At 39.0% G+C, this 19,983-nt stretch overlaps 5 protein-coding genes across 7 annotated transcripts in view; 2 read left to right on the top strand and 3 right to left on the bottom strand.

Annotated features, from left to right (window-relative positions):
• The window catches only part of LOC148734680 (uncharacterized), a 5,274-nt gene extending 1,841 nt beyond the window's left edge, over nucleotides 1–3,433 (top strand). Inside the window, exon 2 of the mRNA XM_088753856.1 lies at nucleotides 167–3,433. Coding sequence (XP_088609982.1) covers nucleotides 167–1,990 — 1,824 coding nt within the window. The 3' untranslated portion in view covers nucleotides 1,991–3,433. The remainder of the gene's footprint in view (nucleotides 1–166) is intronic.
• The window catches only part of LOC111340169 (uncharacterized), a 20,540-nt gene extending 10,879 nt beyond the window's left edge, over nucleotides 1–9,661 (bottom strand). The window contains exon 1 of the mRNA XM_088753901.1: nucleotides 9,523–9,661. The gene's annotated coding sequence lies outside the window, so the exon portion shown is untranslated. The remainder of the gene's footprint in view (nucleotides 1–9,522) is intronic.
• Nucleotides 3,250–5,963, bottom strand: LOC148734681 (ATP-dependent DNA helicase Q1-like). The gene is made up of 2 exons (XM_088753870.1): nucleotides 5,282–5,963; nucleotides 3,250–4,606 (listed from the first exon to the last, which is right to left on the bottom strand). Exons 1-2 carry the CDS (start codon nucleotides 5,839–5,841, stop codon nucleotides 3,475–3,477), a joined length of 1,692 nt encoding a protein of 563 aa, XP_088609996.1. The 5' UTR covers nucleotides 5,842–5,963; the 3' UTR covers nucleotides 3,250–3,474.
• LOC111340170 (uncharacterized) lies at nucleotides 6,828–11,593 on the top strand. Its single transcript, XM_022946962.2, has 3 exons — nucleotides 6,828–7,044; nucleotides 7,900–8,701; nucleotides 9,629–11,593. Exons 2-3 carry the CDS (start codon nucleotides 8,101–8,103, stop codon nucleotides 9,667–9,669), a joined length of 642 nt encoding a protein of 213 aa, XP_022802697.2. The 5' UTR covers nucleotides 6,828–7,044; nucleotides 7,900–8,100; the 3' UTR covers nucleotides 9,670–11,593.
• Nucleotides 11,247–19,913, bottom strand: LOC111340155 (uncharacterized). Of its 3 annotated transcripts, none has more exons than XM_088753886.1 (9): nucleotides 19,614–19,913; nucleotides 17,624–17,721; nucleotides 16,543–16,833; nucleotides 15,840–15,910; nucleotides 15,664–15,750; nucleotides 14,701–15,201; nucleotides 13,896–13,961; nucleotides 13,245–13,295; nucleotides 11,247–12,343 (listed from the first exon to the last, which is right to left on the bottom strand). In XM_088753886.1, the coding sequence occupies exons 2-9, from the start codon at nucleotides 17,637–17,639 to the stop codon at nucleotides 12,227–12,229; spliced, it is 1,200 nt and encodes a 399-aa protein (XP_088610012.1). In that variant the 5' UTR covers nucleotides 17,640–17,721; nucleotides 19,614–19,913; the 3' UTR covers nucleotides 11,247–12,226. The 3 variants fall into 3 exon arrangements, with proteins under 3 accessions (XP_088610012.1, XP_088610013.1, XP_088610014.1); XM_088753887.1 differs by lacking the exon at nucleotides 19,614–19,913 and adding an exon at nucleotides 17,979–18,152; XM_088753888.1 differs by lacking the exon at nucleotides 19,614–19,913 and adding an exon at nucleotides 17,880–18,152.
• Between the last annotated feature and the right edge of the window lie 70 nt (nucleotides 19,914–19,983).

Below are 19,983 nucleotides of genomic sequence, written 5' to 3' on the forward strand. Positions count from 1 at the left end.
CATTTTTATTCTGTTTTACCACTATTACGCGAAAATAGGGCCATTATCAACCAATCAAAACTCCGAAATTTCTTGGCTTATATTATAAAGTTGTGAAACAGGAGGTTACTGCATGTGCATGTGTAGTTAATTTGCTGTTAATTTCTGATTCCCTTGTAATCCCTAGCTTCAAGAACGACTGAACAAACTTGGTGTGTGCCTATCATCTGGGAGAAGGGACACCCTGCTGAAGCTCTTAGGGGGTCATTTTTCAGACAAAGTGGTTCAGCAAGTAAAGAGAGGTAGTGTGTTCCGAGGCACTGGTGACAACTGGGACCTGAAAATTTTGAAAGGGCACATGAGAAAGGAAATTCAGAATGAGGATCTACACTTATTTGCCAGTAACTTGATTGAGAACCGAATTAACTTCAATCACTTGCCTAATGACAACCCTAAAGGAAACATCAAAGATTTCCCTCGATATAATTTTTCCTTGAATGTTCCTGAATGGAAACGTTATGCAGAATGTGCCACAATTATTTTTGGTAGAATTGTTCTTGAGTTTTTTCCCAAATTTAAGTTTTTGAAATCTGTTATACCAGATCACATTCCTCATGAGTACAGCCAGCAAATGTCACAGAAGTCTACCATAGTAAGTTTGCCAATCATCAATGCAAATGAAGCAAAGTATGATGATTGTGTTCACATATTAAGAACTTATGAAAAGTGGATTGCTGAAATCTATGTTCAAGCAGGGTTGCTAGATGAACTGCCACACACTGACAATCCACTGATTCCCGACGGGCCTGCAGCATCTGGACAGACAAATGCGCACCAACCAGACACCCATGATGATGCAATGAGGGAGATGAAGATTACATTTGCAGGTGATCAGCTCACTCGGGTCAGATTTGCAGGTGCCAAAGATCTGCTATCTGGTTCTCACACAGCAGCTGATCGTTTTGAACATTGCTCACCTTTTAAACCAGTAATGTGGCATACAAAAGCATCCCTTCTGCAGTATTCTTACTCGTTTCTTCACAAAGCTGAGTCTGTGAATCAAGTTGGCACCTTAAAGTACTTCAGAGAGAAGTACAATAGGAGGAATGCTACCCCATCCAAAGTTCTTGACTCCTATGAAGGAAGTGAAGAGTTGTTCCTCAGCGTGGGGAAAGCTTACATCATAACAGCTGCCCTGAACTTTTTTGGGATGTCAGACCTAGAGGACACTCCCTCAGCACATAAATTCCCAGAAAACATTGCACATAAGAGCTTAGAAAACAAGAAGAAGTACTTTGATGATGCTTTTGGAAAGTTCACTGACAAGTTCCTATTACAGAAAGTAGATGTCAATGACTGTGACGATGAAGATGATTATATAAGAAATTATGCCCTTTGTTGTATTTTCCTGGCTACTCTTGTCATGCAGATGAAGGACACTGCAGGGGAGGGAGATGGCAACAGAAATCTCATCAACCAAAAACTTTTGCTGTCAGTTTTCAAGTCTATGGGGGCTTACAGCAAATATGCTATTGAAATGTTTGTGAGTATAGCTCAGATTGAGTGCCTGCTAACCCCACGCTTATCTGAACAGTTCAAATGGGGATTTTTTGTTAACTGGAGGGGTGGTGCCGGAAAGAATATTGAAGATGATTTGGCCCAAGAAATTTCAAATAGATGCAGTAAACACATTGTCCAAAGGCAGGGACCAAACAAGAGTCTAAACTCAATTAGCAAGGTCTGTAAAGCAACTACTGGCATCCATCAGATTGTAGAGCAGTTTGACTCATCTGTGGGCATCCATAAGACATCTGTGCAACATACAATGTGCAACTCACTTAATGATGAGAAAGAAATGGTGAATGACCTATTGCATTTGAATCCTTTTAATCATGTGCCTGGAAGAAGTCATGACAGCTTCCCTGACATTAAAAGGTCTCCCTTAAGGTATTTGAACATTGTTGACTATCATCAGTGGCTGGCCAAACACATGGGAGAATTATCAACCTAGATACTACTGAGGATGATTGTAGTTATTCACTGACTATTGAATCGCCAAATTCTGCACAATACAAGTAGTAATGACGTAACTGACCTCTCTTAGACCCTTATCTTTCAGTTAAGACTAGTGAGCCACTGAATTTCTGCTGAGATCGATATTTATGGGTTACTGACCAAGTGCAAGGTCGTGATGGCTGGGTATTAGCCACTTTCTTTTTTTGTCTTTTTTTTGCATGTTTATGGACTGAGATGGAGTAAAGCTCCATAAACAGATTTCCAGTATCCAGCCATCTTGAAAGAACAGGCTAGGTCAATTTTGGATTTATTACATGGCTTTTAAGGAAGTTTCGTGCAGGACACAGCAGTTAATCACAAGTGGGTTAGAAAGTGCCATCTTGCCTGCTCACCAAGCTAGTTCTATAATTATATCGTTGAATGAAATATATATACCGTAAGACACTGACTTTTAGTTAAAACAGCTGAATCTCTGAATTTAGCAAAATACAAGTAGTAATGCCTTACTTAACATCTCTGGGATCCTGAATTTTTATTAAAGACAAGTGAGCCATTAAATTTCAGCTGAGATGTTATGGCTTTTATGAGGATAGCCAATAACCTGAAACAATAGCAATAACACTACTAGTACTGTGTAGTGTTGTGCTATTCATGGATCATAATCAAAAACTGATAAGACTTAAAGTGATGTGGCAGTTGATCATGCTTGATATATAATCAATTATTTTGGGAAACTGAAAAATTTATTGCAGTCAACTTAGAACAAATAAAACTAGGGTGTTTCCTTTCTCTAGGACCAACATAACAGCAGATTTAATCCATTAATATGTCCTATTAATTGTGTGAATTGTACCTTGTTTACTTGTAGCTTATGAGTTCAATATGGTAAACATTTAGCAAAATCTGCAAGTATCGTGGTAAATAAGAAATCTTATCTTAGTAAATAAGAAATTTATCTTGGTAAATAAGAAATTATTTTCGCTTTTACAATGTGACAAGGTCCTGTTTATAAGGAAAATATGTGGGGTACTTATCAGCAGACTCATCCAATTGTCATTGATGGCTGGTTGGTAAGGACAGTGTGTGTGCTTATTTCCAATGACCTACTACAAAATCTCAGCAGATTTCCAACATTAGTACATGTAATATGGGGTTCACAGATCCTTGTGAAGTTTGTGTACTAACAAACTTTAAAAGGTAAACAATCTGATCAGTACCATGGTAGCAACAGAGATAATTAATATCAAAAGTGACTTTTGGTGTGTGAATCAAGATCTATTTAGAGTTGCCCACAGTATTTACAATTTAAGTTGACTTTCTCACCACATTATTGTGCTCAGACATAGCAAAAAGGAAACAAAGGTAAACAAACTGATCGGTATTGTAGAAACAACAGATATAATCAATATCAATATTGATTTTGGTTTGAATCAAGATACCTTGTAGTAGTTTGCAGTCTTTATAATAAGTACTGATGTTCTAATCATCATCAGAGTTCATTACAGTTCTACACAGAGTAGTGTGCTTGCATATTAGCGAAAAGATCTGAGAGGAACAGATTTCATCCCAGATACCAAAGGTCTTCAATAGGTCTGTTTCTGATTCAATATACTCCACTCCCTCCATAACTTTTGTAACCAGATTGTTATCTACAGAAATGTCAAATAGCATGGAACTCTCTGATGCTGCTTGGGACTCTTGGGCAGAAATTGCACCCCTGATTAATCTTTCAAGGATAACACTGTTATTGTTGGGCAGTAATCTCACCTTGCTTTTAACAACATGAGGTACATCCTCCTCAGTTATTTTGAACTTTCCATCACATATACAGCAACAGTTATCTTGCTGAACACAAGAGAATCCAAAGTAATCTAGAAGAAGTTTCCTCTGACAGGTGTCTTGTGATTTGCAGTAAGTTTTCATTGATTCTTCTACATGTTTCATATTATTTCCAATATCAGAATTATTGTAGTAGAGTGTAGCACACGATGAAAGTCCTGTGCGACCGGCCCGACCAATTTCTTGCATGTATGCTTCAAGGCTACTTGGTGGTGTTATGTGAATAATGTTCAGCACATAAGGAGCATGAACCCCCATGCCAAGTGCTGATGTTGCAAAGAGCACCCTCACCCTCGAATTTTCTTTCTTTATTTCTGACAAAATATCTTTCTTCATGCGACTTGTTTGGGGGGCATGAAATTGAGCAAACAGTCTTGCAGTGGGTTCTGAAGTTTCTCCAACATACTGCTTGTCTCCCAATATTCTTTCAAATAATCCATAAGCATATCCACAATATTTCAATTTTAAGTAGACAATTGTCATGGGATAGTTTTCTCTTTGAATTGCTAGTTGATTGGCAATTGGCCCAAGGATTTGATCATAACTTTCATCCCCATGGTGGTTACTCCATCGCAATTTCTTATTCAGATATATGTTTACCCGGTTGGGGTTTTGTGCAACAATTTTGCACTCATCTTTTAAACACAGACTTCGCTTCAAGCCCCTCAATAAATGAGGTGGTGCTGTTGCTGTTAGAGCCATTGTGGGTACATTAGGAAAAAAGGCCTTCAACACCGAAAGATCTTTGAAGTCCTTTCTAAATTCTTCACCCCTGAAAAAGAAAAGTAAACCCTGTAATATATATATCTATATCTATAACGTTTTCTTTTGAGTTAACATGTTTCTGTAGAAGTATCTTTTGTATTTCATAATAGCTCCCTCATATGGATGGATGTCTATTAATAACTAAAAAGTATACTGTGTATACTGGTATATTTATTTTATCTTGAATTTATCTTTTAGCAAATGGCTTTATCTCCTTATTTACAGGTTATTTTAGGTTTGGGGGTCAACTTAATATAGAGCTTAGGTTCTTCCCTGTTGGCACCTTCTTTGTAATTGTTCAACTAAGAATAGTTCAGTTGTAGGGGCATGGAGACAAAGGTGAACATTCCACTTCTAAATCACAAAGCAATGCATCAAGAATTTGGAAAACTGCATGCCAGAATAAAACCATAGACAATTAATCTTGTTTCCTTGTACTGGCAAATAAATATAGATCAGTGAGCGGTGTAAACGTCACAGGAATCATAGATGAATTAGTTCCTAGAGAAAAATCTATCATACTCTATAAATAGAGAATACAGCAGAATTTCACCGTAAATACAAGTCAGTGCTGCAACCGTGCTTTAATTAGTTTTCCGAGACATAAGCTTATATAGATAATTTACTCTCTGAAACAAATATGAAATGAACAAACAAGAAATTAATAAATTTAGGCACTTACCATAATTCAACGCAGTGTGCTTCATCAACAACACAGGCCACAACATTGTCTTGAAAGACTTTGCTTCCCATCAATTCTCGCCCTTCCTTACTTAATAGAGTCTCTGGATGGGCGAATACGATCGAAGTGTTGCCGTTCACTACATCCTGAGGAAACTTTGTTGTGATCACGGCCACATGCTCGCTTGTTTCTTGTTCATTTCCGAACAAGTTCTCGGCCGTTTCTTTCGCGTTTACAGGTACCTGTAACACATCAGCGGTTATCCTCCGAGCTTTTAAAACTTTCAACTGGTCTTCAATGATGGAATTCAAAGGGCATACTACAATAACTATGTTCTTGGTTGTCTTGACAGGAAAGAAATTCGGTAGAAGGTGAAAAAGAATCGACTTGCCAAATCCAGTAGGTAGGACTCCGATAACATCCTGGCCTTTCAGCACATATTCAAAACACTTCATTTGAAGAGGTTTTAAATTCAATGATGGAAAATTACCTATATTCAAAGAAAATCCGACTCGGCGAAGGACTGACAAAAACTCTTCTGCACTCGGCGGGACCACCATCTTGAATATTTCTGTTAATATATGAATTCAGTACACCCAAGATTTTTGGGTGTTTTGAGATCATGTGACCGGCCGATCCCAGGGCCTTTTCCCGCCCCACCCCCAGCTCCACCCACCAACAAAGGGAAAAGACCCTGGGAACGAGGTTGCTGAATAATCAAACACGCCGGGGCCAGACCACCCCTCCAATGAGTCATTAGGGACTTTAAGCAAACCCCGACGGCTACGGCAACGAGAACGTGGAAAAACAATAGATCTAATTGGCAGAACAATAGCCCAGCAAGTGCGTTTTATAACTTTGTACATTTCTTAGCCGTCCTTTGCAAAACAACAACGTGAAATCACCAAAATTTGCGTCGTCTGCGAAGCGAAACCGCGGCGGCGAATTATTTTAATTTACATTTAGAACTTAATGCTACTTTTATGCGTTAGGTTGAGTTTGGGGTCTGGCGCCTTATAAGAAGGTAAACACATGCAGCCATTTTCGATATTCTAACTAAAAGTAGGAACTCGTTTTTTAATTGACGTCTTCAGTGGCGTTACCGTCCTGACTGCTTAAAAGTCCCTATTAGTGCGTGGGGCAGTTTTTTTTTTCAAAATGGCGGCGTTTGTGTGCGCAAAGGCTTCTGGGCGTTCGAGAATATGGATCCTAGGCAAATTCGGTCGGTTTCAACCAAGCTTTTTGTGGCCTGGGTACAATACAGCCGATTAAGGCACCTTTTTTCAGATTTTCCAGTTCAGTGGCTTCCTGTTGTTATGCATTGAGGATAATTTATTGAAAACTTTACGGAGAAATTGACTATGATTGGAGTCAAAACTGTCAGAGAATGTTCAACTGAAGAGTGCCCGAGGTAGTGCCGTTATATTATGGTTTTCTCTGAATGTAAATACTTTCATTAAAATCGAAAGTCATACGAAGTTTGTTCGATGTCTATTCTTATTGAATATGTACATATTTATGGTTTTTTCCCAATGAAAAAATAATTTCCATGGGTTCTTGGGTTAAGCTCGGGTGGGCGAAAGCAACGCTTCCCGCTTGCCGCATACAACCGCCTAAAGAAGGAGAGAACGCAAGCTCTAATTGAATGCGACGGGAAAATAAGCAGTCTGAGGTCACAACTAGATGAAAAAACGACGGAACTTGAAGCTTTGAAGTCGAAACTTCACAAAACTGAAGAGCGTATTCGAAGAGGAAAGCGAAAGGTTGGTTCATTTCACTTATTTCTGATCATTGCTCGTCTGATTGCAATGACAGCGATCATAAGATTCAGTAACATAAATAGGTTGTTTTGAATGCTTGAATTCATAAAATAAGCCCAAGTTCCCCCTCAAATTATACGAAACTAGCAGATCATAGAATTTACAGTGAGTCGGTGACAAATTAAAGTCAAAAAAGTGTATAAATTTATCCTGCACAATGAAAGTCTTCGTTCGCGTGTGTTTTACAAGTTTGCATGTGCGGGCTGTAATGCCTGTTATGTCGGCGAAACGGCCCGGCATTTTTCCACACGCGTGCGTGAGCACTTAGTCAGTGATAGGGCCTCTCACGTTTTCAAACATCTACAGAATTCTGAACATTGTCGCGCCTTGTGTTCAGTAGATTGTTTCCATATCTTTGATCCCGCCTCTACGAGTTTCCAACTCAAGATAAAAGAAGCTATTCACATTTAAAGAGAACAACCTTCTTTGAATCAACAATTACATCATGTAAATCTAAAGCTATCCTTATAATTTTCACATTGTCACGTTCACTGTTGTTACTAGCTTAATTAGCATGTACTTATAAATTCAACTTGTAACGCTTTGTTAATCAACTGAAGATGACAGAGGTTTCTGTCGAAACAGGTCTTTTTAACTCAAAAGTTTTGTCGTTTTCTTTAAATTTTTGAAAGTCTTATTGTTTATTTCTTCCGGTAAGGAGAGTTGAAGCTATGATCTTATCTACAGACTTGGCACAGTACTTACGGTTACCTTTTCAATCATACTTACTTATCATAGTTATTTTTATTTTGAACTATTTATCTCTTTGCTTAAATTAATTTACATATTTATACACAGATTGCTGAATTGGAAAATGTAGAGGATGATGGTGGTGATCAGGCCAAAAAGAAAAATGATGATAAGGGGCCCATTATCTCAAGTGAAATTCAGGGAGCAAACAGTGAAAAGCTTAATCTTTCTAGGAAACAGTTTTTCAGACGTAGAAAGAAGACCCTGGCTGCACTAAGTCCCATCCTTGATACTTGTGCGCGAGCAAAGATGAAATTGCCCAGAGACAACAAACCAGTGCTTGATGGTTTGTGGACGACATTAATATGCACTGCATCAAAACCTGAGATGACCAATTACATCAAGAATTCAAATATTTGCATGCAAGAGATAATTCCAAGTATTATCAAGGGAAAAATTAAAGATTATGAACACAGCAAGGAGAATAAAGTGAGAAGCTTGCATGTGCTTTATGAAGGAGGCCTCATAAGCAAGAGAAAGTACACAAGCATTAGGAACAGTTCAGATGTTGTAAGAGAAACTGAAAAGGAAAAGAAAAACATAAAGACAGAATTTATGACAGGATGCGAAGTTCCAAACATTTTGCCCTACAAAACACTGATGAGCTTTGTCAGAAGCATAGAAATTGGTGAAGTGCTATCTTTGGATGATCTGGCTGGTATTCATTCACTCAAATCAACGTCTGGTGTATACAGACCATTGAAGCCTTTTCTTCTGAAGCTTGCAGATCTGTACTTGTTTCTGGACAGCAAAACCCCCTGCCTACACTGGTTCAATGGAGAGAAAGGAGTTTTGCATGTAGCAACTGGTGCAGATGGTGCTCCCTTTGGGAAGGACGATACAGCAACAGGTAGATTATTATTATCTCCAGACTGAGGATACTAGCCTGATATTGTATCATTAAACAGGGAAAACTCGGGCTAGGGGGCAACGTTTCAGTGAACTCCAGGTTGGGAGCCAAAAATTTAGCATTAGTTATATAGAAAAATTAGAGGACATAATCTAAGACAACAGAACCGAACTGGGTATGAGGAAGACAATGAATGTTTTTAGCGTGTGAAGAGATATAGGAAGTGTTATGCATGTGACATGGGAATAAACACGACTGAAAACGTCAAACAAGGTTTAGTAGGAAACATTGCCACACAATAGATTACCCACCAAGAGAAACTAAGGCTAGAAATGCACTGATTCGAGGAAATTTTTACCAATCATAGTGTGGCAATGTGAGATTTAGTCACTTGATTTCCGCCCTTCCGACAGCAAAATTTGTATAGGATTAGTTTGTACGCACACCTCCCCCCTCCTATGACTCTTCACATCCCTACTCTACACACCTCACCATGCCATTGGCCCATGCGGGATCACGTTTAAAAACATTTAATATTGCAATAGTGCTTTCTAGATTTTGAGAAATCCTTCCAGTTCATAACAAGTCCTAAGGAACTAACCGCGGATAATCTAAGGTCTGTCTTCACTTAGGCAGAAAACGCACAATGGAGTAGGCCCTACGTTCACCCTTTCTCTCCTAAAGAGTTCTAATTCCCAATCAGATCAGATGAAAACGAAGGCATCATCGAGTTTCGATTTTTAAGCGCTTAACTGTTGTTAATTTAGCGATGTACAGTCGTTTATATAACAACTTTGACCCGGTAAATGCTTAATACTCACCTGATTACCCGCAATTAGACGTCGCGGAACTGAATAAGTGTTCAGTTAGCGGCGTCGTTCGATTCCAGAATCCTTTTAGATTAATTATTTATCACCTTTTTCGCAGCTTCTGTAACGTGTCAGGAGTACGAAATTGGCGAGTGTTGAGAAGCAAGGAAGAATTAGTTCATTCTGGAGCGGTGAACGGATTGAAAGTGCAATGTCATTATTTCATAAAGTCGGTGTTTTTCCCCAAGTTCACACGGGCTCCTAAAGGTCACTCTATTCTAAGCCCTGATAGAAAGGAAGTGGTGATTAAACTTAGAACACTCATTCTTGCGATGCATTCAATGATCGCCGATGACCTCTCCATTCAGTTAGGATAACAAAAAAGATATTTATTTATTATCCAGGACGGTAATAAATCAGTAAATTCCAAGCCGGGATTGAAAAACATAGCTTTAGATTTGAGAGATACAAGCGGAAACATAATGTGGGAAAAAACAAGCAAGGCAAATTCTTGGAGAACTTTGGCAGAGAACATTTCTTTCATTTGTAGATAGTTTTTTACGCATCGATGGAATCATTATTTCTTCTAACCATGTATGAATGCCATGGTATTCTGCCCAGTATACGTATGTCAAATCTATTTCACCTCCTTCCAGAGTACATTGAGCTTAGTCACCCCCGATCGAGGGGTGTTACTTTTGAATCGCTGATTCGTCACATTGCTTTCACTTTCTTCATTGGAAAGCCTGCTTCACTTGCATCTAACAGCAGTTGTTGAATTATCACTATGTTAGTAATCAATAAATCAGTAGGAAGATGTAACCTGGCACATGTCGAACTAGAAAGACCGTTGTATGGTTTCCTCAATTCTCATTGTGTCCTTCTCGATCTTTTCGCGGCTCAATGGACAGCTGGTTACAGCGGAAAAATCAAACAAAGCTGAGCAGAAGTCTGAATGCACTTTCAATGCGGATTTAGCGAAGTAATTTCCGTTTAAAGCGATCGCTAGGGTAATCATGAATTTGAGTGTCTTTCCTTGAACGTAAATGATTTAAAGATTCAGTTCAAAACTTTAAACTAAAATGCCGTTACACAACTGCGAATACGATGTTCGGATTGTTTCCAAACGGAAACACAACCAACCATGTGTTAAATGAGCAACCTTTATTCTACCAGTTTTTACTCTTACCTCATACTCTTCTGTGCAATAACTAAGTGGTGTCAATCTATGTCTGAGGTTTTCTGGGTTGTTTGTTTGTTGGCTTGTTTTCAAAGAAGTCACAAGCACTGGTATATTAAAAACGTGATCACGACTGGACTCAACCCAGTCCTAAGAATATTCCGAAGGGATTCTCTTTTCACACGAAGGCTACCCGCAAGGAAAGCATAGGGAGCGCGAGGCATACCAAAGGAGCCTGTGTAAAATTTAAAACTGGGGGAAGAACTAGGTACCAGACTTTCAACAGTGAACACCCCACACAAAACACTACGCGTTCCCAATGCTTCCTGCACAATTTCCCTTTCAACTGAAGTTGCATTGCCGCTCGTAAGGAGAGCATAAAGAGCGTGAGACATACCTAATTAAGGAGTGTGGTTAAGTTTTGATACTGAGGAAAGAACCATGTACCAGGCTCCCAACAGGGCATACTGCCTGACACCACGCACACAAATTCTTTACTCAACCAATGCTCAATACCTTTCGCAAAATATTAAGTAACTTCCCTCTAAAAAAAACACTCATTTCTCAATTGTTTTATTAACAAAAATGATCAAAATAGAAATAATAGTGATAATAATAACTATTGTGCTTCCGAGGACCAGCCTCTATCTAGAAATACGAATTCCTTGTCTAAATCAAAGTAAGTAAGGAACTAGGAGTGATAACTAAACCCTGTTCTGAATTTTCATATGGAATTTTCTATTATAACAGCTAAATCTGTATAAATTCGTTTGCAAGAGGGAAAAAACAGCAAAGAAATAAAACTGGACGAGAAAGGTAAAGGGTAACACAAAATGCAGGCGACCAACAAAGAAAATAACGGCTCATCATTTTCTTAACTTTTTTAGGATAATTAAAAAAGTTTTTCTGAACAACTCGTACTGCTAGATCACATTGACTTGTCCGCCAGCAGGATCGCTGCGTTCAAGTTCTTTGTAAAGCAATTCCTCAGTAGACTGCAAGTATATAATGTTTACCACAATGTTCATCTTTTGACTAAGTTTAATGACTAAAGGATGAACATTGCTAGAAACGAGGATTTCGCCGGGATGAAAAAATATTACTTGATGCTTCTGATCAAACAATAAAATTTTGACTGCAAAAGCCGAAGCAAGAAATTTAGTGTAGGACTGGAAAAGGTCAGTTTACAAACTAAGCACGTCCGACACGAACATAAAAATTTAGAAAAATATCTTACGAAGTAAATACTTCACAAAAGAACTTTGGTAAAATACCTTGTATTAGTAAAATACCTTTTAAAAGATGGAAAATTTAAGGTTTTACCTGACCCTGACTACTCTATTACACAAGATAGTCTTTTTGGCTTTTGAATCTAAACCATCCAGATCTCGGTCATGCATACCACTTATTGAACACAAAGTCGACCAGCCAACAAGTGAAGTAGACCTAACCACAAGAGAATATGTCTATCAAGTGAAAACCTATCTCCAGATCGTAAGAAAATGAACGTATCTCAGATCAACGACGACAGCCGAGTCATTTTTTCTCGTCCTCATATTCTTTATCTTGATTTCTGTCATTATCTGTTTTGTAAGACGTAAGGACACACGATTCTTTGTCTTGTCTTTTCTTCTTTATCCTGGGGATCCTTGACTGCAATGAGAAAAGCATCGTTAATGCCTTTTAACCCTTCGACCATCTAAGAGTGACCAGCGTCTAATTTCTTCTTATATTATAACTGCTGTCTTCAACATTAAGGTCAGGAGAATAAAGGAACTGATCACCAGCTGCACTTCTTCAACAAGAAGACAGTTGCACTTGTATTTTCCTTCGACGCGACCCGAAAGCCTAGTAATCATAGTGTGAGAGGATTTTGACGAGAGCGTATTTTTAGATCCTCGAAAAAAAAAAATTTTTTTGTAGGCTCAAAGAAATATTCTTCTGTTGATACAGATATGCATCTCAAGTTTGACACAGGAAAAAAATTTGGTTTTCAAATTATTCCTTATTATCATTATTTTTATTATTCGGAACCTTAATGAAACAGATTCGTCTTTGAGCTGGGAATGAAAGTGAAGTGAACACTAAATGATCCTCGTAGAAAAGAGTTTAAGATTCATGTTTAATTCATTTCATGTAAATCGTAGCAAGATTCCTCTGCAGGAGGGAAGAACGCACCAAAATGTTCGTCGCTTCAAACATATAACTTCGTAACTCGATTCACATCGAAGTTTTGAATACTTTTGCAAGCTTCTTTTTTGCAATTCTTTCAATTGCAGCTCACCTGTAAGGATCATTTCCTTAAATAAATTGTTGATATTAATTTATTTCACGCTCTGGTTGGTAAATGTTGCGTCGACCTCTCACGATATATAAACTCAGCTTATTCTAGTTTCTTTCACTTTTGAATTAAGGTCAGGGAAAGTTATATGTTTGTTAGATAAAATGATTAATCACAAGATTTGTTGCACAATTAGCTCAAATAGTTTCTAATGTTCTTAGGACCTTGTTATAGGAAGTGTTTTGATTCTATTCAGGATAAGATATCTCTTACCTTTGTTATTAACTCTTTTGGCCGAGCCCCTTCTGAATATGCTCTGGGGTTCTGTTCAAAAGAAAAAAAATTGAGTACACACCCAAAAAAAATTGAGCACACAAAAGGGGCAGGGGAGGGTTTGTAGATTTGTCTTGTTATAAGCTGTTTCCTTCCCTCTGTTCGCTCTGTTCGATAGGAAATTGAAGCCAGGCTAGAGCAACCCCATTTTCATCAATAAAGGAAAATTTTTCTTTCGAATCGATCAGACCAAACGAACTGAAACTCTTAACACATATTCGACGATTTAATCCTGCAATTTTCTCCCGGAACTGACATAATAAACTTTTCTGCTCATTAATTTGATATTAAGCCACCTTTCGATTCGGAGAGGAAAGACGAAAATCAGATTAAAATATCAAAACGACTTATTAGGGTAAAAATAAGAAAATCATGAAAATAATGAGATGAAAACAAAGTAAAGAAGTCCTCAAAGCGTGGCCAATAGGGTCTATAGCAAGCAGGAAACGTGTATCCTTAAACACCAGTGTGTTTTTTCTGCTAATCTGTGATTAACAGAAAAATGCTAAGGAGGGAATCACAATCTTTGGAGTGTCAAGAATACTATCGGACAAACCGGAAGTATAGACAGTTACAGTAAATTCTAACAACCTGAGGTGGCGTCTGAGTTTGTCTCTGCGAAGGTAGGGCTGATTGAGACTTCTTCAATTCATCAACCTGTACATGGAAAATAAGATAATAATGATGATGAAACATGGCCAGGCGATGTCCCCACTTTATCGTGTTAAGCCTGGATTCTTTTTCATCTAAAACCTTGGACGAATTTTGTTGATTAAAATTTTAGTCCGAGGCGAGGTAAGGCAAAGTGCACCGACGGAAATCAGGATTTCTTTATACTATGGCAAAGGTTGTAGCGTGGTACAATGGTTATGTTACAAAGCCAGGTGCTGGAACTTTCCTATCAATACCACATTATTTGTTATTTCTGAGCTCTTCGATGATGAAATTTAACTTTACAAAGCCCAAACCTACGAATAACCGAGCCAAACTCAACTGACGATAAATAAGTAAGCATTGGAACATTTCGAGAGAGTTGCTCAGTAAAGTTGTCTCAAGCTGAGGCAACCTCGTTCCCAGGGTCTCTCATCTTCTCGTCCCCTAGAGCAAGAGATAAGGCTTTATGGGGCGCGAAGATGAGAGACCCTGGGACGAGGTTGAAGCTAAGAGTTACATTTTCGAGACCGTGTAGGAAGGGGTTAAAGCGATAGTTTCATTATATTTCAATCCCAATTATTCAGCAGAAAAAGTTAACCAATGTGTTCTCATATACAGAATAATTCTTTAAGCTAGAGGAATCACATCGCTTGGAATCTCAGCATGCACAGATTACCTGCGATAAATATTTCGTTTTACAGAGTCGGATAACTTGGATGCTAAAATTTTCACCCTAACATACCGGGGAGAAAAGTCGTTTCCACAGTTTCTCCAGTTGCACGATTTCTCTTTCTCTGCCGTTTCGGTACGACACCAGACATTTCAGTTTTATTTTTTCCGTCTCTGTCATTTTCTTTTCTTCTGATTGTAGTTCCGCAACACGTGCAATCAAATCATTATGAACAGCCCTTAAGCTGTGATATGTGAAGTCATAAAACTTCACCCTAACGAACTCGTCGCATTTACAAGCTTCTCTCGTGATTCCGTTTACTCCGGTGTACAGTTCTTGGAGAGTTCTGCTATGTTTGGTAATGAGGTCCAACCTTATGTTCAACGCAAAAGTATCTTCCCTCAAATCGGGTATCTCTAGGGAACGTCCAATTTCTGTGAGCTTGCCCTGCATCTCCTCCAACTCCTTTAAAATATTCCGCTCTTTGTCGGAAAAATCATCGATTTTTTCTTTTGCTGATGTTCCCATTTCTGCTACAATCTGGCTGCTAGCATCAACACATTTCTTCAGCTCCTGCAAAGCAGGACAAACAAACCAACAAGCAATAGATAATCAATGGCGTACTTAACCATGTCAAAGATGATTTTTGCGTTAAGACTTTAATTCATCTTAATGTTTTGCTGACATGATGAAATCGATACACGTCGTATTTTCATGGTTTAACGCTAAAGGCTTCAACTCATTTGATATAGCTTCATAAAGCCTGCGTTTGTACGATGTGAGATATTTTCTCATTGTTCGTATAGCTTTGTTCTTTTAATTATTTTTTAATCATGTGGAAATGCCGCCGAACAAAATGCACTAGAGCTCATTTTCAAACAACGCTGTAAAGACCTCAGTGAATCGTTTCGCCGATTACATCTTTGACACTATAAAAGAGCTCAATGAATTTTTCCGGTGACTTCATCTTTCGATCAAACCTTGTAGAGTATAATTGTTTTACAGAGATCATAGACTTATATAATTGACGCTTACCTCTGGCGATGTCTTAAATTCCCTTTCCTCACTCTCCGGCCACATGAAATAGATAGTTTTTCCACAGCAGTCAATGCCCAACATAACCTAAGAAAATCACAATAATAAATGTTCAGTGATTAGATAAGACTCAGGGAGAATAGGAAGTAAATTCACATCACCACCATAGAACAAACCTCGTTCCCATCACCAAGTTTTAAAGTCCCAGTAATTTCAATCAATATCGTTCTTCTGCCATTTGAAGGACCTGTAACAAATAAATGACTAACATGTAACTTCTCTCAACCTTCGAGAAGACCCTTATCATTATTGCCCATGTGTAGGCGCGGCGTACCATTCCCTAGTGGAGAAACGGAAGGAAGGGCTGAGAGAACGTACACGAAAACCTGATACAAATCGTGTACGCTTACGTGAAGGCTATCATCATTAGCGCCGCAGGACGGGTGTTTCTCCCCCTGCGGCGCGCGGGAAGATCTGAGACGAGTCGGAGAGAGGTCTGCCGGGGGCTCTGGCACTGATAATAATGTAGTTGATTCCAAGCCCCTCGCAAACGTGTCACAGGCTTGCTTTACTCAAGGAACCAAGCTTTTCCGCGGCCGCTGGCTAAGAAATGTTCGTGTCGCAGAGGTAATAAGGAGAGCCTCCTCAGGCCAAACCTCTCCTTGCAAAGGCAATTCTTTGTCAAGCAGACAGGGGAAGATAATTTCTGATTTGTACACTAACTCAACAACTGACAATAATACGTCAGCAAAGAAAGGGCCAAGCGTTGGATGGTTTGTCGAAAGAGGACTCTATAGATTTAAGCTTACTTAATTTTAAAGGGGCTTGATGAAGAGAGGAGCCTTAGCGGAGGGGCTTGGCTTTCTTTATCGCACATACCAATCAATCTTTCAGCCAGATTTGTCAGTCTCGTTTTTGTCAGTGCTTCAGCTAATTTTCCGACAGTGGCACCTTTTTGGCCCTCTCTCTCCATCCATCGCACCAAAAGATGGATGCAACGTTCACTTTCAGTGCTATTTTCACTCTGAATGGCGTCCACTTCCACCCTTTTAAAACCCAAATTTCGGGCCAGTTCTTTCCATCTGCCTCCAATATCCTCGTGAAGGCAGCATTTGTAAACGTGAGCCTCGGTTAGAGGATGAAGTGGGTCCAGCGACACAAAGGAATTTCCTAAATGATGAGCAAAACAATAAATATCTGGCGCCACTCTTGATAGAAGGACACTATCCTAAGAGGGGGAAAAATACGCGCAAAGAACGACCTCATACGGGCTATGCAGGACTACTAATTCGGGTAAAAACGTGAAAAGTACCCTAGACTGCTTGTGCGTGATATGTGATAATTCGAATGCTGTGAAGCGTAAAACAAATTAAACAGTCAAAATAAACATGATTGAATACGTAAAATATCAAAGCCAAGGGTTTTGCACAAGGCCATGTTTTTTTCTCCCAGTTTAAGGCTATATTAAAAATAAAAACCACCTATGTGACGCTAGTTTAGTGCTACTTTACCACGATTCACTATTATACGTTACGACCTCATCGCTTCCGGGTGAGTTAGCAGAGCTAATTGTATTTGAATATTTAAAGTCGGTGAACCAGTAAATTCACTAAAAACCACTATAAAGAGAATTCCGATCTGTTTTTTAAATCAAAAGCGCAAGTAACACGAAAAAAAAAACCAAAAAAAACCTTCCCTGCTTATAACAAAGTTATCAGTAAGAGAAACTGGGTCTAGACACGCGCTGATTTGTGAACATTAAGATCAGTCATAGCGGCTGACCTGTTATGCTGTGACGTGAGACGCTTCAGACAGCTTAGCCTGACTCGTCCGACGCACCCTCTCTCCCCCCCCCACTCACATTATTACCTCAACTTCTTTCCATACCCAACGCATGCCCTTTGCCTTATGAGGAAATAGTTTAACGAGTGTTTCATTTTGTAAGAATCTCCATGCTTACCTGGTATTTGGGCCATTCTTCTAGTTCACTAAATACCTCAGAATTTGCCGTGGACTGTCAGAGTCAGAAAATTCGCAGCGGAAGTCTCTAGCTATTTCCTAAAAAAGATCGGTTTGAATGGTCAGTTATGTCAGATTAAAGATACGAAAAAAAATGCTTCAATTCTAAGTTCTTGATAATTGTTAACTGAGCGCTCAGGTTCAGTCCTTTATGCACCAAACTCGATCCAGTAAATGCCAGTTTTTTTTTTTTTTACCACTAGCTGCAGCTGGAACAGGCAAAAGTGCGAGTGTCCTCTTTGATGACGTGCGGTTCTTAATGTTGTTTCAACCCCTATAGTTTACAAAAGTGTCACCTCTTTCCTTCAATCAAATACTGCCGATGCAACAAGAGTATGAAGCTAGGAATAACTTAGAAACGGCGAAAAAACTGTTCCCCAAGCCGTACTTAAGAGATTCAACGGGTAGTTTCCGTATAATCCTGATATGGGAAGTCGGTGTTTGTCCCACGACAGTGGCTTGCGATTGATGACTTTCTATTCTAGGCTCTGAGCGAATGGAAACGGGGGCTTACCGCGAAAAGTCACTTTCTGTCAAACTTTTTATTGACCCGTGATGACCTCCTTAAAACTGTCAAGTCACCAATAATTTTTTTATTCCATAGCACTGAAAAATTAATCAGGAAAACTGCCAGAAAGCGAGGAGCCCTTCATATGTTGCCGAATCTTAACTTTTAGGCCCAATTTTATACCTAGAAAGTCAGCTTTAATTTTAAGCAAGAGAACATAATCTACAACAAAACGCCGGATAAGGCTAAATAGATACTTACAAGGTTAAAGTGGTTCTGTTTCACCAAAAACAAACACGTCTCGAGTTTACAAAGACACGAGACTCGGTTTTTAGTATGGGACTCAGGTAGTAACTAGAACGTACTGGAGAAGCTTAATCAAAGGTGTTTACGGCATTGAAAGCCACTGATTGCTTTTATCAAGGAAGAAGCCTTTGAAAAAGTATGAATTCAGATAAATTGTGTGACTGTTTTAATTTACTGTTTGGTGGTCGGGTTTCACAAAGGGAAGAATTATGACAAATATGTCTAAGATGGGAATTTTACAATTCAAGGCTAGCGCTAGATCACAAATTAAAACCATCTAGCGACCTTTCACTGCATTACCTCAAAGTCAGTTTTGACTGAGATAAACTCCGGCAACTAATCAACCATTTACTACTGTTTTCCTACAAGAACGGAAATTCTAAAAGGACATGACGAGACAAAACAAAGGCAAACTTCCGCCGCTTTCAAACGGTTTGTTGAGAAATTTTGCCGCACGAGAAACTAAGCTCAGACATACACTGATTGACATATGCGAAATTCACATTTCTGACAAATCAGAGTGACTGACTTGTTATATTTTCATGCTAGATTTATTCATTTCCACGCATCGGAAATTAAGCTTGATTTGTCTGAGAAGCGTTTGCACGAACGCTCCCCTCCCATCTAACTTTAAAACTCCTCACCCTACCCATGCCATGCCTTCCCGGTCATGCGGAAATAAGTTTTTTGCATCAAATGTTTTACGAAAGTCACTCTGATAAACTTATTGTTGAGAAGTTTTTCTTGCTCAGAATTACTCCTCTCATGAGTCGTGTGAGGTTCGTTACGAGTTTGCCTTTCCTCTGTTACAAAATGGACACCGTGTGGAAGAGACTTGGCCCCGGTTGTTCGAATGATGGATAACACTATACAATGGATAAATCTCTATCCGGTGGATAGCACAGTACGTTTTGGAAACACTTATCCGCTGGATAGCGATTTATCCGTTGGATAGCGTTATCCGTTGGATAGCGTTATCCGCTCTTTGACTGAACAACCGGAGCCTGAAGTTCACTCGTGTCCTTTATATCTGATTTAGGCGAACAAATTAATAAGTTTCGATTATAGGCTCCTAATTAATGTTTAATTAGCGTTGTTCAGTAGTTTATATACCAACCTTGATCCGTTAAATTCCAATATACGTACTTGACTGCCTGCACCTGGACGTCGTCAAAGTACATAAGTGTGAACGGCGTCGTTCGATTCAAGAATCCCTTTTAAATGAATTAATTTATCACCTTTTTCAACAGTTACTGTAACTAGACAGAGTTTCGAAATCGGCAAATTTTAGGAAGCGGAGAAGAACGAGCTCATTCTGGAGCAGTGAAGAGATTGAAAGTGCGATGATGTTGGTGTTTTCCCGAGGTTCGCAAACATCATCCTATTTTAAGGCCGGAGCGAAATAAAATGGCAGGAGTCAACTTAAAAAGCTCATTGTTGTCATACCGGCCTTTAATTTAATTGTTCACCGATGACCTCTCCATTCA

Source organism: Stylophora pistillata, chromosome 3 (genome assembly GCF_964205215.1).
Source record: "Stylophora pistillata chromosome 3, jaStyPist1.2, whole genome shotgun sequence".
In the NCBI taxonomy this organism is placed as follows: Eukaryota; Metazoa; Cnidaria; class Anthozoa; order Scleractinia; family Pocilloporidae; genus Stylophora; species Stylophora pistillata.